We start from the raw sequence: 20,201 nt of genomic DNA, 5'->3' as shown, positions 1-20,201 counted from the left end.
TGTTATTTATATTAGATAAGGAGTTTAAAAGCTGCAGGTTTGGTTTTCTATTCTCTGTTTCTGCTAGTTTGAAGATGCATTTTCAAAGCCACGCCAGCACATGGCTCAAATTAAAGGCTGAATTCTGTAATTATCTCAGTGTGAAATTAAGCGACACATCCTTACCAGAGGCCCAGTTGATCTGGAAACGTTGCTTTTTAGGTTCTGAAGAGCTGAGAGATGGGAGACATCTAGTGGTGAAATGCATTAAATCACAAACTGAAATAATATAAACTTAAGTATAAAAAATCTTAACATAAATATTTTTTTACTTTCTCAGGTTGATCTAAACAATAAAATGAGACAAAATAAAATAAAGCCCTTAAATTATTTTTTCAACTTTCTTGGGTTGATTGAAATAATAAACGAATAAACAATCTTAACCTAAATTATTATTATCATTTTTACTTTCTTATGTTGATCTAAAAAATTAAGTAAAATTTAATAAAATCTTCTTGTAAATATACCTAGACAATAAAATAAAATTAAATGAAATTAAGTAACCCAAATATGTTTTCAGCTTTTCCAGTTTGATCTATACAATAAAATCTAAACCTAAATATTGTATATTTTTTAGGATTTCTTGGGTCAATGTAAATCATGAAATAAAACAAATTAAATAAATTAACATGTTCACCCAAATATTTGTCAATCTTTTTTCAGATTGATCTAAAAGATGAAATAAAATAAAAATTAAATCTTGACAAGTTTTTTTTTTTCAACTCTGTTTTAAAACTGTCAAAAAAAAATGTACGCTTGACTCATATAATTATTAACAAGTACACAAGTGAATTTTATTTATGCAAGCAAATTTGATCATACAGGTCAAATAAGCCACTTCTAGCTGTTGGCACATGGATGTACAAAACAGATTTCCTTTAAAGCCTGCGGTTGAGCATCTGTAGTGAAAGTACAAAAGACTAATACAAGGAGGAAGCTGAAAGCATTTTTTTCTCATCATTACAGAGTAACTCATGTTGGTACGAGAATCAGCTTTAAGACATGATTGAAAGCTCATCACAAACTAAACAGACAAAACTCAAACTCTACAGTCTAATATCAGGATAAGATGCAGTGAGCATGGGAGGTTCATTACTGCACATAAAAACAAAGGGTTGATCCATCAAGACGCTCTAAATTACAAAAATAAACAAGGAAATAAACTTTTGAGTCAATGAGACTATATTAAGGAATTTCCATGCCACAAAAAAACATCTACAGTAAATTCACAGTCTTTACTAACAGTACAGTTATCCAACTTTCAGTTGAACACCAAAGCGGTTACATCTAGAGAGCACAGAAAAAGTCAAGTCAGTGCATGAAACAGGGTTGGGAGAGGCTGTTTAAAAAAAAAGCAGGCAATGGAGTGACAGGCTGTTTCTGCAGCCGTATGGCGAAATGTCGAGGCAACACAGTTACTGCCATAAAACACAAATAAAAATCTGTGACACACGTTAATCACATCTTATTAATCCACCAAGGACCGACGTTACAGCAGAAACTTCTCAGCTTCAGGCTCTTTTTAGTTCTGATTGATGGAGACTGGGTAGGTTTCTTTTTAATTTTCCTTAAACATAAGTGCAAAAACATACAGATAATCTTTGATGTCACCATATTTACAGTGCAGAGTTTTGCTTAAACACAGGATTAGTATTCATAATGCTCTGCTTTCCGAAAATAGATTTAAATGATAAGGGTATATTCCTCATTTAAATTTAACTTGGCCCCTTTTATATTAATAATAATTTCTGTTTAGCAGAGATTTCTTTGCATCCATTTGGTACTTAATATTTAGTTGGTTTGCTACTTTATAATCAAAAACAAACTGAATAGTTGTTTATTGTGAAAGTGTGTCTTAATCCCTGGGAATTCTGGCAAAATTTGCATTTTTTAAGGAGAGATGCAAAATATTTTCAAAAACTAAGCACTCATTCATTTAAAACACTCTTACACATGAAATCTCCACACACACAACATGAGAAATGTGCTTAAAAACCCTTTAAAGCCCCTGTTGACCCCCTCAGAAATCAATGAAAAAGAAATAAATTATGAATGAGAGCAAAATGACCAAATAAAAACAAAAGATTTATACACAAACTTTAATAAAACTTAAAAAAGCTGAAATATTACTGCTACTTCTGATTCTACAAACTACACTAAAACTACAATCAGCACTAAACGACTCGTATTCAAGAATAATACAACTGCCTTGACGATGATTAGAAAAACCCATCCACGAGAGAGAGAGGTAAAGGGGCTTTTTTTCATTTAAGATGCTGCTTGTGACGAAGGAGCTTTGTGAGAAGCACCCCCAGACCACATTGTCACATGACGCACCAGTTACATCAGCAGTGCCGAGGGCCCTAGGCGCCATCCGCCCCCTGGGGAGGGGATGGTAGAGAGAGACGGAGAGAAAGCAAGAGGAGAGGTGGGGGGAGAGAGGCCGGAGTGGCAGGGCCAGGCCTCGCGCTGGACTCTATGTGTACGCGTTGAGGCGCTCCTTGGAGCGAGTGGAGTGGATGTCATGAAGCTCCTGCTCCTCTTTGGACTTGATGTCCTCGTACTTCTGCATGCGGCAGGCGTCCTTCACGTAGGCCCAGTTGGCAGACAGAACCATCAAGTAGTGGATCTGTGAGGAAAATGGAGAAATGCGAAATTAAAAAGAGAAATAAATTAATTTGACACCTTTCACAATGTAGAAGCTGTTTTCTGAAATGGTGTGATGGTACAACCTGAACTTATGTTCACCTTTTACATGGAATACCACTGGTTCACTGTACAACATAAGAAGACATTACTGTAGATCTGAAGTCGAATCAGGATGATGAGTTGTGGACAGATGCAAAACTGTACTCTGTACTCTGTAACTGTACTCCTTTACTCTGTACTGTTCAGTGACAGTACAGAGTAAAGGATACTCAGGTAAAGGAGGTGTGGTTGGTGGAGGAAGCTGAGGATTGGCTACATGACTGATGCAAATATCCATATCTGGAAGGTTCATAGAAACCTGTGAGGTCTTTTTCTTGTTTAGTTGAACTGACAGGTTTTTGTATAACATTGTCATTTAATTACTCTTTTCTTATTGTTAATTATGTCCAAAACCATTTTTTGTTGAAATATTTGTTATTAAAGTACACAGCTCAACAAGGTGAAGCAGTGAGCGTCATGATAGAAAACATGGAGTTTTTTTGCCGCCCTGTTACTGTGATGCTTATTATTATTAATTTGGTGGTCCACCAGGTGGCAGCATGATGTCTGTCCATGTATTGAACCATGACGTTACCATAGTAGCAGGGATTATAATGAATGTTTTGTGCTTCAATAAGGCAGCTGCTCCTGTCAGTCCGACTCCTGCACCGCTGGACCTTTAAGATCCAGACAGCTCCTTCAGATTTACACGTTCGGATTCAGTTGCTCCCCTTTGTCTGTGTTCCCGTAAAGGATTCTTGGCCGTGTTTGTGTTCTTCAGAACATTCCCAGCATTGGTAGGAGGTTCTGTTGTGGTTTCTGTTTGGCAGAGAAACTATCAGAAGAGGCACTGAGTCCCGCCTCAGTTCGCACCACCGGTTTCTGACTAGCAACCACTTTCTGCTTCTCAGAAAATGGCTTCGCACACATTACTGAGCGATGTTTGCAACAATCTCCGAGCCTTTCTTTTCCCTGTTTCCATGACAACAGCATGACATGCCCACCGCCTGCAAAAGAGGGAGGGAGACGAACCCTGTCTCTTCCACTGCACCAAAATGCCTTCTTCCCTCTGTCTGCCTCTTCAATCTCCCAGAGAATCACAGGGAGGAACAACAAAATGTCACCAGTTTCTCAACGTTTCTCTTCCTGCAGCTAATCAGAGGAATGCACATTCTTCTGAAAACAAATGAGATCGTGCACCAGCCAGAGCTGTTGTATTCTGCTGGTACCGCTAGAGTTCTGCATTTGGGAGATGTTCAGGTCCATTTGACACATTGAATTCATTGTGCAGTTGGCGGCTCACCATTGCAATGACGGCGGCTCCTGCTCCAGCGAGGGCGCAGATGAAGAGGTGGAACGTCATGTCCAGCTGCAAGGAGCAACAAATCACACAATATTAATCACTGACACAGAACTGGATGATTTTTATTGTAAAATTCAGATTAGAAAGAATCATACAGAAATAGCCATTAAAATATTACTTAATTCTGCTTTCATCCATAAAAATCCTCCATAATAAAGGATCTTTATTCTTTATTATGAATAAAAATTCTTAATAAATGAAGGAAAATTATGCACGAATTCTACTTCAAAATTAGTGCATAATTTTGAAGTAAATGTTTTATTAAACTAAAGATATAAAAAAAGTCTGGTGTGCATTTGTATTTCCCCCACAAATCTGTTTATATCTGCAAATGTTGAGTGTTATTCTCAGTGGAAGATCATGTCTTTGGTTTGATTTGTGCCATATCCTGCTGTGAAAGTCAGCGTAGCTTTAGTCCCGACCTGCCTGTCTCCTGTAACACAGTCTGCTCATCTGTGTACTGTTCTCTGATGTGTCTCCCATTATTGATGGCTAGGTCCGGTTCTGTGCACATGCTTTATTCACGTATGCTGAAAGGGAGCAATAAATAACATTTTCTGTCACTGATTCTTTTACCTCAGTAGATCCACACATCCTGTAGAACTTCTCTGATCCAGAACACACAGTTTTTGCTTCAGCAAGCGGGACAATGCCTGAAAGAAGCCGTTACAGTTTTATTGTCAGGTGAGTTTTTCTTTTTTTATCAGAGCACAGACAAAATCCGCAAAGTGTAGAAACAGGTTCAATAAAACAGTTCTCGTATGAACAAGGCGTTTCATTGTCTCTGTGGTGCAAATTGCTGTTGACACTCAGTCGCTGTGTGAGTGCCTGCTGGTGGTTAATAGGCTGGAATATATGGCACTAATTCTACTATCATCAGCATAATTTGATTTGAAACATTAACAGCACTCCAGACAAGCCTGGCTTTGATGTATGAGAATTTCAGAGTTGAATATTGGCTTTCATATAAGTTCACTTCATATAAGTGTAGCCACTAGTTAGCTATAGATTTTTCTGATCTAGAGCAGCTGATCTGGATGCATGATCTACACATGAGCTTCAGAAGTTGTGAATAAATGTGAGAGGAATGAACAGGGTAAAGTTACCGTATTGACGAGGGTCGAGGCACAGCGAAGACCCCTCCAGCACAGTGTCGTTTTGGCAAATATTCCAGATGTTGAAATATATAAAGACCGGAATGGAGGTGAAAGCTGTCACTCCGAGCCAGGCCAGCATGAAGATGTAGGTCAGCATGATGAACTGAAAATGAGCACAGGAAACCAGATAACTTCACTGAAAAGAATATGACATGTTAGTGAAATGTATGGACTTCTGCAGCAAAAAGTAATAGTTTCTTTATGCTCTGGCTTTTAGACTTCTGTTGATTCCCCACTTTAGATTGCATAGAGAATCAGAATGCTGGAGGTAAAGGCATCTATAAATAATTGCACACAGATACAAGGTTTATGGAGGAAAAACCAAAGTGTTGCACAACTTCGCCCAAAAATAGACGATCATAACGTAGCTCATGATTCAGACAAAAACAGAACTTAACAATCTTGAACGATTGGTCAGACCTTTGTGTCTTGTTGTCCAAGTCTTCTTGATAAAATTCATTTAGTCTCCAATCTCAGTTCCCCTCCTCAGCAGAATGATCTGGAGAGGAGTCGTAATGAGGGACTGATCAGCCAATCAGAGCCAGACATGGGTTAATATGAGAGCGCCGTGCCAATATAAGCTAAGATGCACAAATAATAGTGTGTTATTTTAACAAAGCATTCTGAAAATTTTAAGCATAAGGTAGTTTTCATGTCATTTGTTGGAAATCTTTGGATGCTGTTTGCAGAAATAAATTATTTTGGATTTAAAACAGTTTCTGTAACAGTTTTAAAGAAGTTAAAGAAAACACTTGCTCCACATGTTTAATCTTCTATTAATTTAGCTAGTTTGAGTGAATTGAAAGGTTGGCTAATTCAGGATTTCTTTGACTTAAATGCTTATATTTGAAGATCTTCACACTTTGTGGGTGTTAAGAGCCTTTGGTCTCTGCTGTTGACCTCCAGCTCTGCTTCATTTTTCTATGCTGTCAAATATCTATTTGGTGATGCAAACAAGTTTATTCAAAAAATAGCTATCTTTCTTTATTGTCTTCTTTTCAGTTACTATATCTCAAGATGATCTTGATAGGAAAGCATTTGTTGCTTTTTAATCACTTTAATTTGACTTTTTGTAATGTAAGACATGACAGTGTGAAATCAAGAAATTATAACCAAGATACAATGTTAATACAATACATTAACATTGTGTTCCTTAGTTTGTTCTCTGATATTCTCTAACAAACCCCTCAGGCCTTGAGAGTAAAGCATTTAAGCTCTGTGTATCCTGAAGCGTGCAGCTCTTACCCAAGCGCTGACACAGCGTCCACAGGTGGTGATCTTGAAGTCTCCATACAGATCCTTAATGGCTCCGCTGGTGAAGAATCCCTCCACCATCAGCAGGATGCCGTAGACGAAGAAAGCCGAAGCAATGCCATAGATCACATATTTGATAATGTCAATCCTGCAGAGTAAATATAGAAAACCACTTTGTTCTTCAAATGACTGTGTCCCAACAGAAATTCACAATAACTTGACACAAAGAAAAAATGGAGCAATAAATACAAACTTTCACGTTCTTCAGCAATATTAGAATCTGATTTGAGGGATTCTCAAATCTCTGTAAACTGATGCTTTTCACTCACATGGTGAAGACGTCCAGCGCATCCACTGGGCTCCTCACAACCTCAAAGTAGTTCTGGAGGATGGTGACGGTGCCTGACAGGGCTTCGTGCCCGCAGCCGCAGAACAGGGCCACGCCCGCATACAGCAGGATGGTAGCGACCAGGGACGGGTACGGGATGCCGCCCAGGCATTTGATGCAACACTCCAAGCATCCTGAAAACACAGCCAGGTTCCTCAGTCAGTTGACTGAGTCAGAGCAAAATTCAAGAAGACTTTTCACGCCGGGAGACATGACTTTCCCGACTGCAGGATTTTAAATAATTCAGCCTAACATCACAAATGAGGAAACTCCATCAGAAGGTTGTACACTATGTCTCAGTTCACTGGTTGAGAATCTGCATCATTCAGAGGAGAGTCGAGCAGCAAATATTCATGCATGGAAAAATAAACTTCCAAGATTAAATCTGAGAATCATTTTCTATGGTTAGAAACAATAATTTTCTGTAGGATAACAAGGAGTGTGGTAAAATCTAAAATACCACATTGATAAACAAGATTTGGACAGAGATTAGGAATGACACCATAACGCAAGTCAGAATAAAATCCATTAAAGACAAGAGATGAAAATTATAACAGCTAAACACAGACGCATACACACACATTGTTTGTGTATGTTTAGCTGTGTAGGTCCTGTTCTGTTCTATTTTATTCTATTCTTCATATTCCCAGACATTTAATGTCCACTTCTATTTCATGTTTATTACTACATTCACATTCTTCTCAGTGATTCTCTGTAGTATTAAAGACCTACAAGTAATTTAATTTAATGTTTGTTTTGCAATTATGGAAAAAGATGTTGATTGAAAATTGAACGTTTGATTCTTTCTCGTTTCGTTTTCTAAAACATAATCTGTGTTTCTATTAAACTAAAATGACTTTTACTTGCATTATGATGATATTCAATCATAAAATCATTCAACTTTGTAACATTTTTTTGGTTTTTAGATGCTTGTGGTTCTGATTTTAACATTTGGATCTGTGGTTCTTTAACTGGGTCTAGTTTACATGCCACACAAAACGTGTGAACAAAATGATTCTTTTGTTTGATTTTCCATAGTTTATAGATTTTTCATTTTAGAAATGTGATAATTGTTTTGTTGTTTTGTGGCAAAAATAGATAAAAAAGGCTTATTTGGAAAATGTTTTCCCTCAGAATTTGAACTGAAAATGGAAAAATTACTTTGCAGTTTAAAGACTCCAGCCCTATATTTATACTAGGAGTTGCCCAACCCTGTGGGCAATGCTGACATTTTATATTGGATGAAATCCCATCCTGAGATTTACATAGAGATCATGACCTTTAACCCTTTTCTTTCTGCCAGGCTTACCCCCAGAGACTGGTTGGCTCCGTTTCCAGTTTGGAGGAGTCCATCTTTGTCCCTGAGAGGTTGGGACTGTAAATGCTGATGTGTGCAGCTGCCATATGAATTGGTTAGATTTATGAGTCACCGCCGTGTCTTTGGGTGTTTGTTTGTGTTTCTGAGTCAGTCATTTTTCAGACAGACAGCAGCAGAAGCTTAACCTATTCCCCGAGCTGCAGCAGAACAAGCCTGGCAAGGCACTGCAGCAAATAAAGCAGCAGACATTTTAATAACACAAACAAATTGGCTTTAAATCTGCATGCTTTTATTTGTTGGGAAAGAAAACCTCATTTTGCTATTGTAAATTATAGCACAGATAAAAAAAAAAAAAATTCAGATTATTTTCAGCATCAGACGTTAACATCAGTGATAGTCACCATCTATCTCTGCAAATGAAGCGTCAGAATAGCATCTCTGCTCCTCAACTGTGCTTCTGATTCTCATGGTAGACCTGAGTGGAATACTGAGCAGCTGATCCGCCTGCCAGGCTGTGCTGAGCATTCAGACGGTTGGTAGGACTCCAGCCTCTTCCAGGGTTCATTTTCTGCATCCTCACTCACTGCTGTGCTGTGGAATGTGTTTTCAGACACACTATTTAATTTTTAACTATTTTATCTGGGTGTGCAGAGAATGTTTGCTTTTCCCAACACATTGTGCAGGTTATTTTTTTCTTTACCCCAGAATCAACCTGTGACTGTTTTCACCAACATGACAGATGAAAGAATGAAGGAAGTTCAGTGCACTTAGCTTCTCTGCATTGTTCCTGGTTTGTTGCAGGATTTTGATGCATAACTGCTTGCTCTGAATATTTTAGTTGAGGAAAATAAATCCTTGCCAACACCACAGCATGTTCATCTGACTTTTCTGAGTGTCAAAGGGAGTTTGGTTGTCTGGTTTGCAAGTATTTTGTGGATCTGAAGAAGACTTCATGTGGCAGTCTGTATTGCCTTGAAGCACAAACCAGTCCTTGCATACACAGAGGATGAGTGGTGTCTGCACAGTGATTCTCCTTGTGTTAACACAGAAATGGAGAGAAGAAGTGATTGTATGAGCCATAGTATTCTGCATGCAGTGGAACAGTCTGCAGGTTCTTTATGGGTGGAAGCCATTGGTTCTCACTGTGAATAAAATGGACTGCTTCCTCCAAGTTGAGGAATTCAAGAATCTTGTTGACGATAGTCAATCAGACCCAGAGATAGACAGATTGGAGGCTTCTCTGCAGTAAAGCAGGCACAGCTCCTTTGGGTTTGGATAAGAGCTGAAACAAAATCACAAAACTCTCAGTTCTGTGCAACATCTACATTCCATTCTTCTCTGATAACGATGTTGACCAAATCGAGGAGATATCAGACAAACATAGCTGTACTTCCTCCTTCTATCCTTATCAGGATTTCTTCTGGATGCTTTTGAAGACTTTGGGAATATTCAACTTGGAGCAAATCATAGAGCAGATCCAGAACCCACTGGAAGAACTTTGTCATTTTTAGCTATTGATTTTATTTAATAGAAAATGTGTTTGAAAGCTTTAATGTGAGAACAGTTTCAGTCGTCACTGAGCTTGTAATTACATATTAATGGTGAATTAATATTTAATTTGAACGCTATAAGTCACTTCTGGCTTTACTGAGGGGGGCAAAAGCCCCCTGAGAATCTGTGTAGATCCGCCCCTGTGCCTACCGGACTTTTTCCTTCTAACACAATTTTAGTTTTATGTTGGCTGTTCAGCCTTTAAAATTGTGAATCTGATTTTAAATCTCTGGTTGCTGTTGGTGGCGTTATCTTGTTATTTCTGTAGGAGTTCTCATTTTAAACATGCCTCAAACATCAGATTGTTTGAAAATCCTCCAGGTCAAATGGTGAGTTTGCCACCTCTCTTCTCTCAGCCTCATGACCGGATTTATCGACCCAATGGTGACTCACATGAAGCGCGATGGATGCAGCCAATCACATTTGCTGTCCAGCCATCAGAGATCCACCAAAGCAGACATCTTACAGGTTTCATGCCTTACAGGTGGAGTAAAAACATGTTTTCTGGCAATAATCTCTTTTTGTGATTTTTATTTTAGACTTTTTTTCTCACCTGTTCAAGTAGAAGCTGTGATTTTTCTCGTTGAGCATTGATTAAAAAAACAAGACTGTCTCTTTATGCACTTTGAAGACGTGTTGCTGCAGCCATGCAGAGACAATTTCAACATGATGGGGAAAGAGCGCTCGTATGAAAGATTTATGGCCTGGCCTCAATTGATGTTTATTACTTTTGCATTATTTACATTCCTGCACACAGATTACACCAAGTCAAAAATCGTTCTCTCCTTCAGGTTTAATGTCGCTCATTTTCATCTGAAGCATAATCCAGTCAATTATTAATAATTCAGGAAAAACAGAAGTCTTAATTATTTTTGCTTATTAAGCCGTAATTAAAATAGCCTGTTCTGCATCAGTGAGAGGACACGTTTCCATGGAAGCAGCAGAGTGGAGGTGCAGGGTGGATGAGCGCGGTGTGCGCATTAGTGAGTGGCTGTAACATGTTTTATTGATTCTCTGCTTTTAATTTTGTGGAATGGAGACACTTTGGATTCCCTAAATACTGAAATATAAAGACAGAATGACCATTTGATTCCCTGATAAAATTATATGAATATATATGTTGAATGAGTGCAGCGATAAATAAATGATGCAGAGAAACAACATTTTCTTCTCCGTATCTCTTTGCGAAGCTTAACTGACCCAAAGTTTGGGCCGATGAAGGATGAGGAGGAGATGCTGGACGCTTGATCCATAATTTAGGAGCGGCACAATGGAAGCTTCTCACATGACTTATTCATGCTTTTTGCTTAGCCATGGTAAAAATAAAATATCCCAGGATATATTGGGGGTCAAGGAAATTACAGATCTGAAAATATGTAAAACATTTTTTATTGTTGTTTTTAAGTATTTTCTGTGAACTTTGAGAATTTGGTCCTGCTTGTTTTTGCTGCAGATTGCCTTTACTGTGAATTGAATATCCTGTTAATAACAGTTCAATCAGCTCAAAATTGATTGAGAATAAGTTACATTTAAACATGTCATGGTGCAAAATAAAAAGGATTTTAACATTTTAATTATTTAAACAAAGAACTCTGTGGGATTTGCATAATGCATCCTCACATGATAAAACCTCCCCCAGAAAACACAAACAGGTGTAAAAAGTGAATTTGACCCAATCAGCAGAAGGCGTCTGTTTAATACAAAGAGAAAGGATCACCGCCCCCCTGCACCTCCCACCTTTGCTCCATCTGTCAGTGTCATATCCAGCATGCAAAAGAAACACACACACCCTCAGATCCTCAGTGACCCAGTCAACTTTCCAGTATTTAAATATGCTTAGAGCTAAATGACGTCTAGCAGAGGGAAGACGGCTCAGGATGATGGTGGGCTTCACTAACGAAGGATTTACTGTTCCTTGGTGGCACCAGTGCATCTAAATGTTGTACAAATTAAGGATAACACTTCATTTTGCATCAGTCTTGATCATTAGTCATCTCATGCATGGCAAATGTTTAATTTTTTACACAAGAAATTATAAGTTGTATTTGAGAAAAGACTTAAACTTCACAGCGGTATGAATAAAAGTATTTACAGTTTATCCACTAAAGTCTACATTTGACTCCTGATTAGTCTCATCAAGAAAGAACCAGTCAACATTTTTAAATTCATTTCACTGACCATAATTTGTTAAAGCCTTTTTGGAAACCTTTAATCCAGTGTGGTGCATTCAGGCTCCTTTTTGTGTGTCACGGTTCTAAGCGGATTTTGGCCATTGAGTGTATAATCGTACTACATTAAGTGGCACAAAGAATGATTAGGGTCATGGCTAAACTTCACAGTGTGAGGTGTGAAAAGGAAAACATGAGTTCAGGTGTTAGTTGTTCACCATTTCATGAGTGAACAAATAACACTCACGCTTAATTATGGAGAACTTATGAAACTCTGGATAAACTAAAACTAGACTAAACTTTCTAATACTAAATCAGTGTTAGATGATCTTTTGACCTGCGCAGTGCACCAAACACCTGCTGAAATTAAGAGATATTTGCACATTTCACCCCATTGAAGTGCTTTCTTCCAAGTCCCTGTAAAATTTTCTTTGTGGACCGTCGGTCTAGTCAAAGATACCTCCTGTTTTCAATTGGTGAAAAGCATTCGGAAGCTGGAATGGGAAAACATTTATCTGCCATTGTTGGTAAGAATGTGGTAGAAAAAATCAGACATATTAGCAACCATTTAATATATAACTAATATAACTTTACACCAATCTCCCTCTGATTGGTTGCAGAGTCCTTTCTGGCGTCTCGTCTAGGAAGATGCATTCTGCTCAGCTTCCTTCACAAAGCTTTTTTTTTAAGTTTGTCACCCATTTCCAAATCCAAAGTGAGGAATCGTTGAGCACTGAGGAGTTCAGTACCTCTTGCCATCTGAGTGACCTCATGGCAGACAGGACTGCTGCAGCAGCAGAAAAACCAACTTCCTCCAAGCTGGAAGGAAAGGAGGAGTCAGATTCCCAGAGATGAAAAACAAAACGTGCAGGAAGAGAAATCACCGTATATAGCTGTGTCTGACCCAAAGCAGACTCAGTTTTGCTGTTCAGGTCTGAGAAGCTGTCATAAAGGTGGCTCTGCAACTTTTGATCTCTTTTTTTCTTAACCCTATATTGTAGACAGTTATTTTCAAAGTTCAGTTCCTTCCTAATACAACTCAGAAAACTTCTGTTGGAGTTGTTTCTTTTCAAACTCATATAAATTTTGAGTCTCAATTGTCTGATTCAAAGTACCTTTTGAAAATTACAACCTTTAAGCAGGTATTTAAGCTGGTTTTCATGGGAACAACTCACTTAACTCTGCTGTTCAACTAAAAAGTACTTTTTACCTCACAAATGAAGCACCATCTAAGGTGAAATGAAAAGGAATGCAGCTGATCACCATGTCTTTAATTAATTGATTACAACTAATTGCATTTTAATCAAACATTCATTCACAAGTGAAGCAACATTTTCCATTCAAAAACCCTTTTTGATGCTAAATTTAAATAAAGATTTTATTGCTTTTAATCAGTTATTTAGTCAATCAACCGTCAAACTGGTACAAAGTCCTTCTCTACACATACAGCTGATCATTGTTGGAACTTCTTTAGTGGACTGGAGATCCTGACATCAGCAGTGGGGACGTGTGTACTGCTGCTACATGTTTAGCATTGAGATGTTTCTTCAGGTTTGAATAGCTGCGCTGATAGGCTAACTCCTTCTAGCACAACTTGAACACAATAGTCTTTTCCAGTGTTCCAGCTGAACAGCTCAGAAGCAGAAATGAAGCCCAATGGGTCTTGAGAAGCGGCTTTGTCATCTATTACTGCTGTTAGTGTGCCAGATTTATGGCTGTACCAAAAACACGCCAATATAAAGGCATCATACCTTTACATAGGGAGAAAAAGGGATTAATTGCATTAAAATTGTATACAGGTTAAAATCTATGTAATTAGCAGAAATAAATGTGGGTAGAAATGTGAAGTCTGGGCATGAATGGGGAAGAAAACCTGAATGTCTTCAGTTTGAAAAATCAAATCTGATCCTACTAGAACAATGCACTTAACTGCAGAAAAAAACAGAGAATATATAATCATGTTTGTTTGGTTTTGATTAGCTGGAACCACAATGCATCTAATCAGACATGATTGCTGGTTATCAGAGGAGTTATGTATGGGGGGCAGAGAGGCGGTGGGTGGAGGTGGGGGGATGGTGGATCTGTGTCAGTGTGAGGGTATAACATGCTTGTCTCGTTGCTTTCCTTGCTCCTTCTTGTGCCGCTCCCCCTCTCGCTACACACCATTTCTCCTGTAGCAAGCGGCAAGCGCTCTTTTTCTTTCCTGCTCCCCCATCTCCTCCGCGCATGTTAAATCAACCAGTATGGTTGCCATGTCAACCCCAGCGCGAAATCTGAGAATAGAGCGAGTACTTCAGAGCCGTGACCCACTTTACTGTATGTCAACAAATTCAGTGGGACAATGGTGAATGAGACGCACGACACACACGAGCCCTGGGGGCCAAAGGGCCGATGAGGGCCAGGTCCAAAGGCCCAGCGAACAATTTCCTCTTTTTCTCCTCAGAGATACTTTAGTCTGAGAAAAACTGCATGCCTGATAGACTGGGGACGTTCTTTTGTTTAACTTCATTCCAGGAACTAAGCGATAAATGTAAAAAAAGCAAAACAGAAAAAAAAAACTAGATATTTGTATGAAATAAGCTCAATATCTTGTGAAGCAAGAAGGAATGTAGGAATTTTATGACAAAGCTGCAAAACAAAACCTTATTCTGCTATTTAATGTTCTCAGGTTTATCTGTATGGGAGCTTTAAATCAGCAACGTAACTTTACTAAAGCATACCAATGCTTGATTATTATACTACAGCAATATTTCAGTCATGTTTATTCCCGCCATTAGATGTTGAATCAAGGATTTACAGTACAATGAGTTGTTTTGGCACAATAAGATGTCGTCATGATGTTTTCAGAGAAAAGTCTCAAAAAAGGAACAATAGGAGGAACTCCCCCGACTTCTTCAGGGCCGGACAGGTTAGGACTCCAAACAATGAGACAGGGAGGAGTGGACCCAAGGACAGAAGACTCATTTTATAACACGGCCAAAAATTGATAAATACTGCTGCTGTGCCCTGACCTGACCTCGGTTTGGCCAGGATCCTCGCTGCTCCACAGACTCTTTATAATAGTCTGAACATTTGGCAGTAAAACAGCTTCATTGGATTTATGGATGTTCCACAAATCTTGAGATAACATGATGCTGAAGTCTCTTCAAGAGATTGTATTTATAAATCTAAAATGCTTTGACTTTACGAATCAGGATGGATCAGTTTGTGGTTATTTAAACATATTCCAACTAAATAATCAATACTTTTTTAGTGCTTACCATCAAACTGAGCTTAATCCTTCGGGGCCTGATACTCTAAAGCTCAACCTATATAGACCTTATTTACTGAGCCATAATCACAATTTATACATTTTTACATGTTTTTAAATTTATAAAATGAAAGTAACTTACTCAATGACTTTCTTAAGGAATTTTAAAAATATATATTTTTTGTTACATTTCACTTAATCAGATGTTATCTGAAAATAAATAAATTATTTTGTGATGGTTTTAAGTATAAGGATCTTTTAGAAATAGAATCTGGAAATTTAACCATTTTACTTTCTCAATCTTCTGTTTGTCTATTCATATAAAGACCTGGAAAATCAACTGTAAAGTTTTGAAACTATTTCAATTAAAATCTCTTGTCCTTCAGAATAATAGAAGCTATTCTCTAATAACAGACTTGCATAACATACTGATTATTGTCGTGTTAGCAAAATGTTGATCATTTGGATCAAAACATCAAGTTTGGGTTTTGATTTTCCATATGGAGTCAATGATGGATTCACAAGATTAGCAAGTTCCCCTTTTTCTGGATTTATTAAAAACTTTGGTCATGGACTAAAGAGAGTGAAAGGGAGATTTCGGGGTTACAGACATTGATTGGAGTGGATTTTCATGAATCAGCTTCACACTGTGGGTGTGGCGGTGGATTGAGTATAATTGGCAAAGAAGCCAATTATCTGCGAGACATGTAGCAGAAGACTGCAGACGGGGTTGCTGCTGCCATTTTGTTGAAAAACTCAGAAGTGGCAGAAGCAGAAGATATTAAGAAGACAACTGGATTCTCTTTTACAATTAAAACTTATGAAGGAAGTGATGCAGTTTTGTTTTCAGAAAGAGGAGAGAGATAAGCAGAGTGTGGAGATTGTTGGATTGAAAACAGTTTGGGTTTCATGCAAGACTAAAATTGAAACATTCTTAAAATTCTGTGAACTTTTCAAAAATGTAGCTAAAGTAGGATGAAATGACATGTTGTGCTTGTTTGGTAGAGTTTCTATTTTAGGCTGATAAAAATATCAATAAGGTCTTTGATATGTATCTGATGCCAAGTAAGAATCCTCATCAAACCTCTGAAGCAGAAGGACAAGCTGTGCCTTGTGGAGCAGCTTCTTGGCTCAGGCTGGGCTAACAGGTGGGCCTTTCTCTGTTTTTCCACTGAGCCTCAATCAGCACACTGACTGGGTACATTTTCAAAACTTCCATTTGGGTTATTTGGGACCAGTTTTACTCCTCAAGTTGGCATTTTTAAGGGGTTCCTTGGAAAATGAATCATGTTAGCCTCATGTTTGGGTTTCCAAAAGGTTGCTGCTTTGAGGTGTCTGGACACTTTGATGTGTGGACTGCACCCCTACTGTCAGCCAGCAGCTCAATGAGCAGAACCCACCTGGTGCATCTGACTCATAATCTGAGATTTGCAGCCTCAGAAGAGGAAGACAGAAGGGAATTAGCGGGCAGTGAGTGCACTCAGTGACACCCTCAACTCATCAAAATGGAAGCAACAAGAAATTAAAAATGTTTTAGAAATTGATTTTTTCTTTTAAAATAATCAAAGGTCCTTGTGATCCAGTACTTTCAGACTCCATCTCTTGTGTCTCAGCAGCAAAGTGTGGCTCTTGCTTGTAAGTGAGTAATGACTGTTATAGTGGATTAAAGGATTTTACAGAAAGATGGGCGTGAAATCAACATGGACAGCCTCAGTCTTCATCTCGCCTCTTCAGTGGAGTCACTATGGACATGTGGCCTCTTCAACGACAGGAGGATCTGTTAGTCACTGCTTTAATGTCAGATGCACCAAGTTTCTGTCTAATATCTTTATTAACCAGAGGCCTTCTTAGCTAATGTTTGAAAGCTGCTTTAAGTTGATACAGTAGGTGATAACAGGATATTAAAAACTTTTAATCGCTTTATTCTTCAAGCTTTCATAGACCTGGATTTTATTATAAATATCATTATTGAACACTACTGAACTGAATGTGTTGTTTTGTGTCATCATTCCTGGATCCACATGAAGGATGTCGGTCTGAAGAGTCAAATGTAAGATAAAGAGCCAGAATGAAGATGAATAAAGTAAATGCATGTAAAGAAATAACACATTTCTTCATTTTTGTTTCTATAATTAAATTTATGATTCCAAAGGATTTGGTCATCCATCAGATTCATTTTATCACCTCCAGGTGATAAAATTACCTGTTTTTTGTTTTAAAAAATGAATTAATCATAATGAGACTTTGACCTGAGAAATTTAAAAGATTTGTTTAATTCAATTTGAGATTTTTTTTTTATTATTTTAAATAAACTAAAATTCAGGAAACTATGTAAACTGTGTAATTCATGAAGAACAACCATATGCCACTTACATTTGGTCTGTAATTTACAAATATTTATGCATGGAGCATATGGCATCACTAGCATTGTGACAATAACAGGTTGATTTTATTTTATTTATTTTTAACTGCCTTAGAAATCAATGAGACTTTAGCCTGACTATTAGTTATAATAATAATAATATTATGGATGCACAAAGGGATGTGTTTCAGAGTTTTTGGTTTTGGGTAACATGTGTTATGTTGACTCTCAGTCTCTTGCACAAAGCCACTCCAGTTCTGTCTCGATATTTCTGTCATTCCTGCGACTCCTGGAGTCTGTCTTTCTATTTTATGTTCACTCAGTGTGTTCACACACACACACACACACACAAACACACCACCCCCCCCACACACACACACACACACACGCACACGCACGTACACACACACACACACATGCATGCACGCACGCACCCCCCCCCCCCCCACACACACACACACCTTATCCTCTATTTGCAGTGTTGGTTTGATTCTGCAGCTCTATATTCTCTCTTTTGCAGACACAGTGAACTATTTCTGCATAACTGAACTGTAATCAGCAGGAGTGGGCAAATAGAAATCAGATGATAAGGACACGTCTGTGGCAGCTGCTGCAGCTCCTGTATGATGCAGAGGAGAGGATTGGAGGAGGGGAGCAAAACACAAACATATGAAGCTATGCATGTCACATGAAGTTGATTTCAGGAGGAGAGAGGGCAGGCACCAGCAAAGGTGTTTTTGACGTGACATGTCAAGATTTTCTTTGTAATACTGACATCGTTTTAAATGTTTGACTCCACGAAGAAATAAATAATCATCTCCTTTCCCTGCCTTAAAGTTTTCTGACAATTCACTAAATCATTCATCCTGGGAAAGTGGTGGGGTTTCATGCAAAGCAAACGTTGCTCCTGTTTTCAGTAAATAAAAGAGCCAGCTCCTCCATTAAATCAACAGTGAGCTCTGGAAAGCATTGCAACACTGGAGACAAAGAGCGGAACCAGAGGCTCGGTTTGGTTCGTGTTTTTCTCTGAGCCGTTACGACAAGCATGAAATCCTCATGGAGCACACAAAGGCAGCTCCGCCGCGGCTGCAGCCGTTCACGCCCCTCTGGCGACCCAAACAGCTCACACAGACATGACACCCAACAAAGAACGCACCGCAAACAGCTGCCCACCTCTTCACCAGCAACACAATCTCTTTTTCATTTAAAACCTTACCTTTCTGGGTCTGCCCCTCATCCAGGTCTTCTTCCATGCTGCTGATTTAGACTATCTGAAAAAGCCTGCTTGGATTGAAGGCTGGAAATCTGAATTATATCAGAGATAATCCACAAAAGACTTCCTCTTTGCTTCTCTTGTATCACTTTCCTACTGCCTCTGTGTCTCTAGTGGACGCTGAGATTGGCTGTCAGCTGTGGTTTCTGTCAAGTGTCTGGGTGATGCAAAGGAATCAGTGAGTCTTTGTGGTGCTGTCCACTGTGAGCCACCGTGGCAAGTGCTGAAAACCTCCCTGGTCCCTGGCGGAGGGAGAGGAGGAGGCAGAGGAGGTGGAAGGGGGCTTGGACTGAGGAGAGGGTGGTCTTTATGAGGCAGCAGAGAGAATGTGGAACAAAAGCCTGTTTCTGAGAGTGAACCCGTTCCTGGAAAATGTGGAGTTAGAACATGGAGGCATGCAGAAGGTTTAGACTGCTGAGACCCTCAGCCTGTGTCATGTTCTCCGTCATGTTGAGTTTGTTTGAACATTACTTGGTTTAAACGCCCCTGGATTTCCAGACAGAATGGTTACACCCATTACCTACCCCCCCCACAAACACGCACACACACACACACACTGTAGCTCTGCTGCATTAACTCATTCCCACCCTAAAAGAGGGAGGGGGCAACTGATTTTCAAATAGGATTCTCCTAATCTTGTTAGTCATACTGATTAAATTACACAATCACCACGTAGGTGCACTCAGATGTTTTTTCAAAAAAACATTTTATTTCCACCTTCAGTGATCTGAAGGCGAGGAGAGGCCAGTTTGTTCAGCAACATTTACTCACAAGGCAAATCCAGGTTGTTTACAGGAAAAGCAAAAGAAACAAAGGAGAAGAAAATGACATTTAAAACAAGAATAAACCACCCAAAGAGAATGGTTAGCATACAAATTTATAACAAGCACAAAAATAATAAAATGTGATAAAAATGAAGAATTAAATAATCTTTAATTGGAACCTGCAGTAATGTTTTCAGTGCTGATTTCAAGGAACTAACTCAGAACAGTTTCATGTTATGAGATGTTTTTTCTAGAAACCCTGAAATGTTGATGTACAGGAAATATTTAACCCAACTGGAGTCCAGAGCAATACTCTTAATTACTCTTTCTATAGACCCATGTTAAACATGGGTCTATATTAAAACAGTCAGAGAAAAAATCCTGTCAGAAGAATAAAGATTTTACCCAAAATCAAGATTTACCAACCAATGTTTTCCCATTTAATAAAGAATTATTTTATTATACATAAGGGTGATATTAATTGCTTACTGGTTTATTTAATCAAAAATATAAAACAAACAAAAAACTAGGTGAAATACAGATAAATGATTTGAAAGTAAATAATTCTAAATTATTTCTGTTGTTTTGAATTTCTAAGTGAGCAAAAAAAAAAGATAAAATGTAAG

The 20,201-nt window shown here is 38.4% G+C and overlaps 1 protein-coding gene across 1 annotated transcript; it reads right to left on the bottom strand.

Moving 5' to 3' along the window:
- Positions 1-807: 807 nt before the first annotated feature.
- Positions 808-19,247, bottom strand: LOC129360648 (neuronal membrane glycoprotein M6-a). Its single transcript, XM_055030972.1, has 7 exons — positions 18,755-19,247; positions 6,831-7,023; positions 6,493-6,649; positions 5,197-5,350; positions 4,667-4,743; positions 4,031-4,096; positions 808-2,668 (listed from the first exon to the last, which is right to left on the bottom strand). Exons 1-7 carry the CDS (start codon positions 18,789-18,791, stop codon positions 2,516-2,518), a joined length of 837 nt encoding a protein of 278 aa, XP_054886947.1. The 5' UTR covers positions 18,792-19,247; the 3' UTR covers positions 808-2,515.
- Between the last annotated feature and the right edge of the window lie 954 nt (positions 19,248-20,201).

The sequence above is a fragment of the Poeciliopsis prolifica genome, unplaced genomic scaffold, assembly GCF_027474105.1.
Source record: "Poeciliopsis prolifica strain line A6 unplaced genomic scaffold, Auburn_PproV2 SCAFFOLD006, whole genome shotgun sequence".
Lineage (NCBI taxonomy): Eukaryota > Metazoa > Chordata > Actinopteri > Cyprinodontiformes > Poeciliidae > Poeciliopsis > Poeciliopsis prolifica.
The sequence above is the reverse complement of the archived record's forward strand: the minus strand, read 5'-3'. Positions and strand labels throughout refer to the sequence as shown.

What these genes read in the sequence shown, in the direction of transcription:
- LOC129360648 (XM_055030972.1), bottom strand. Translation starts at nt 18,791, where the DNA reads ATGGAAGAAGACCTGGATGAGGGGCAGACCCAGAAAG. An exon ending in CCTCGACCCTCGTCAATACG is followed by an intron (nt 4,744 to 5,196) that starts GTAACTTTACCC and finishes GGCTTCTTTCAG; the next exon opens with GCATTGTCCCGCTTGCTGAA. An exon ending in GAGCCGCCGTCATTGCAATG is followed by an intron (nt 2,669 to 4,030) that starts GTGAGCCGCCAA and finishes TTTTCCTCACAG; the next exon opens with ATCCACTACTTGATGGTTCT.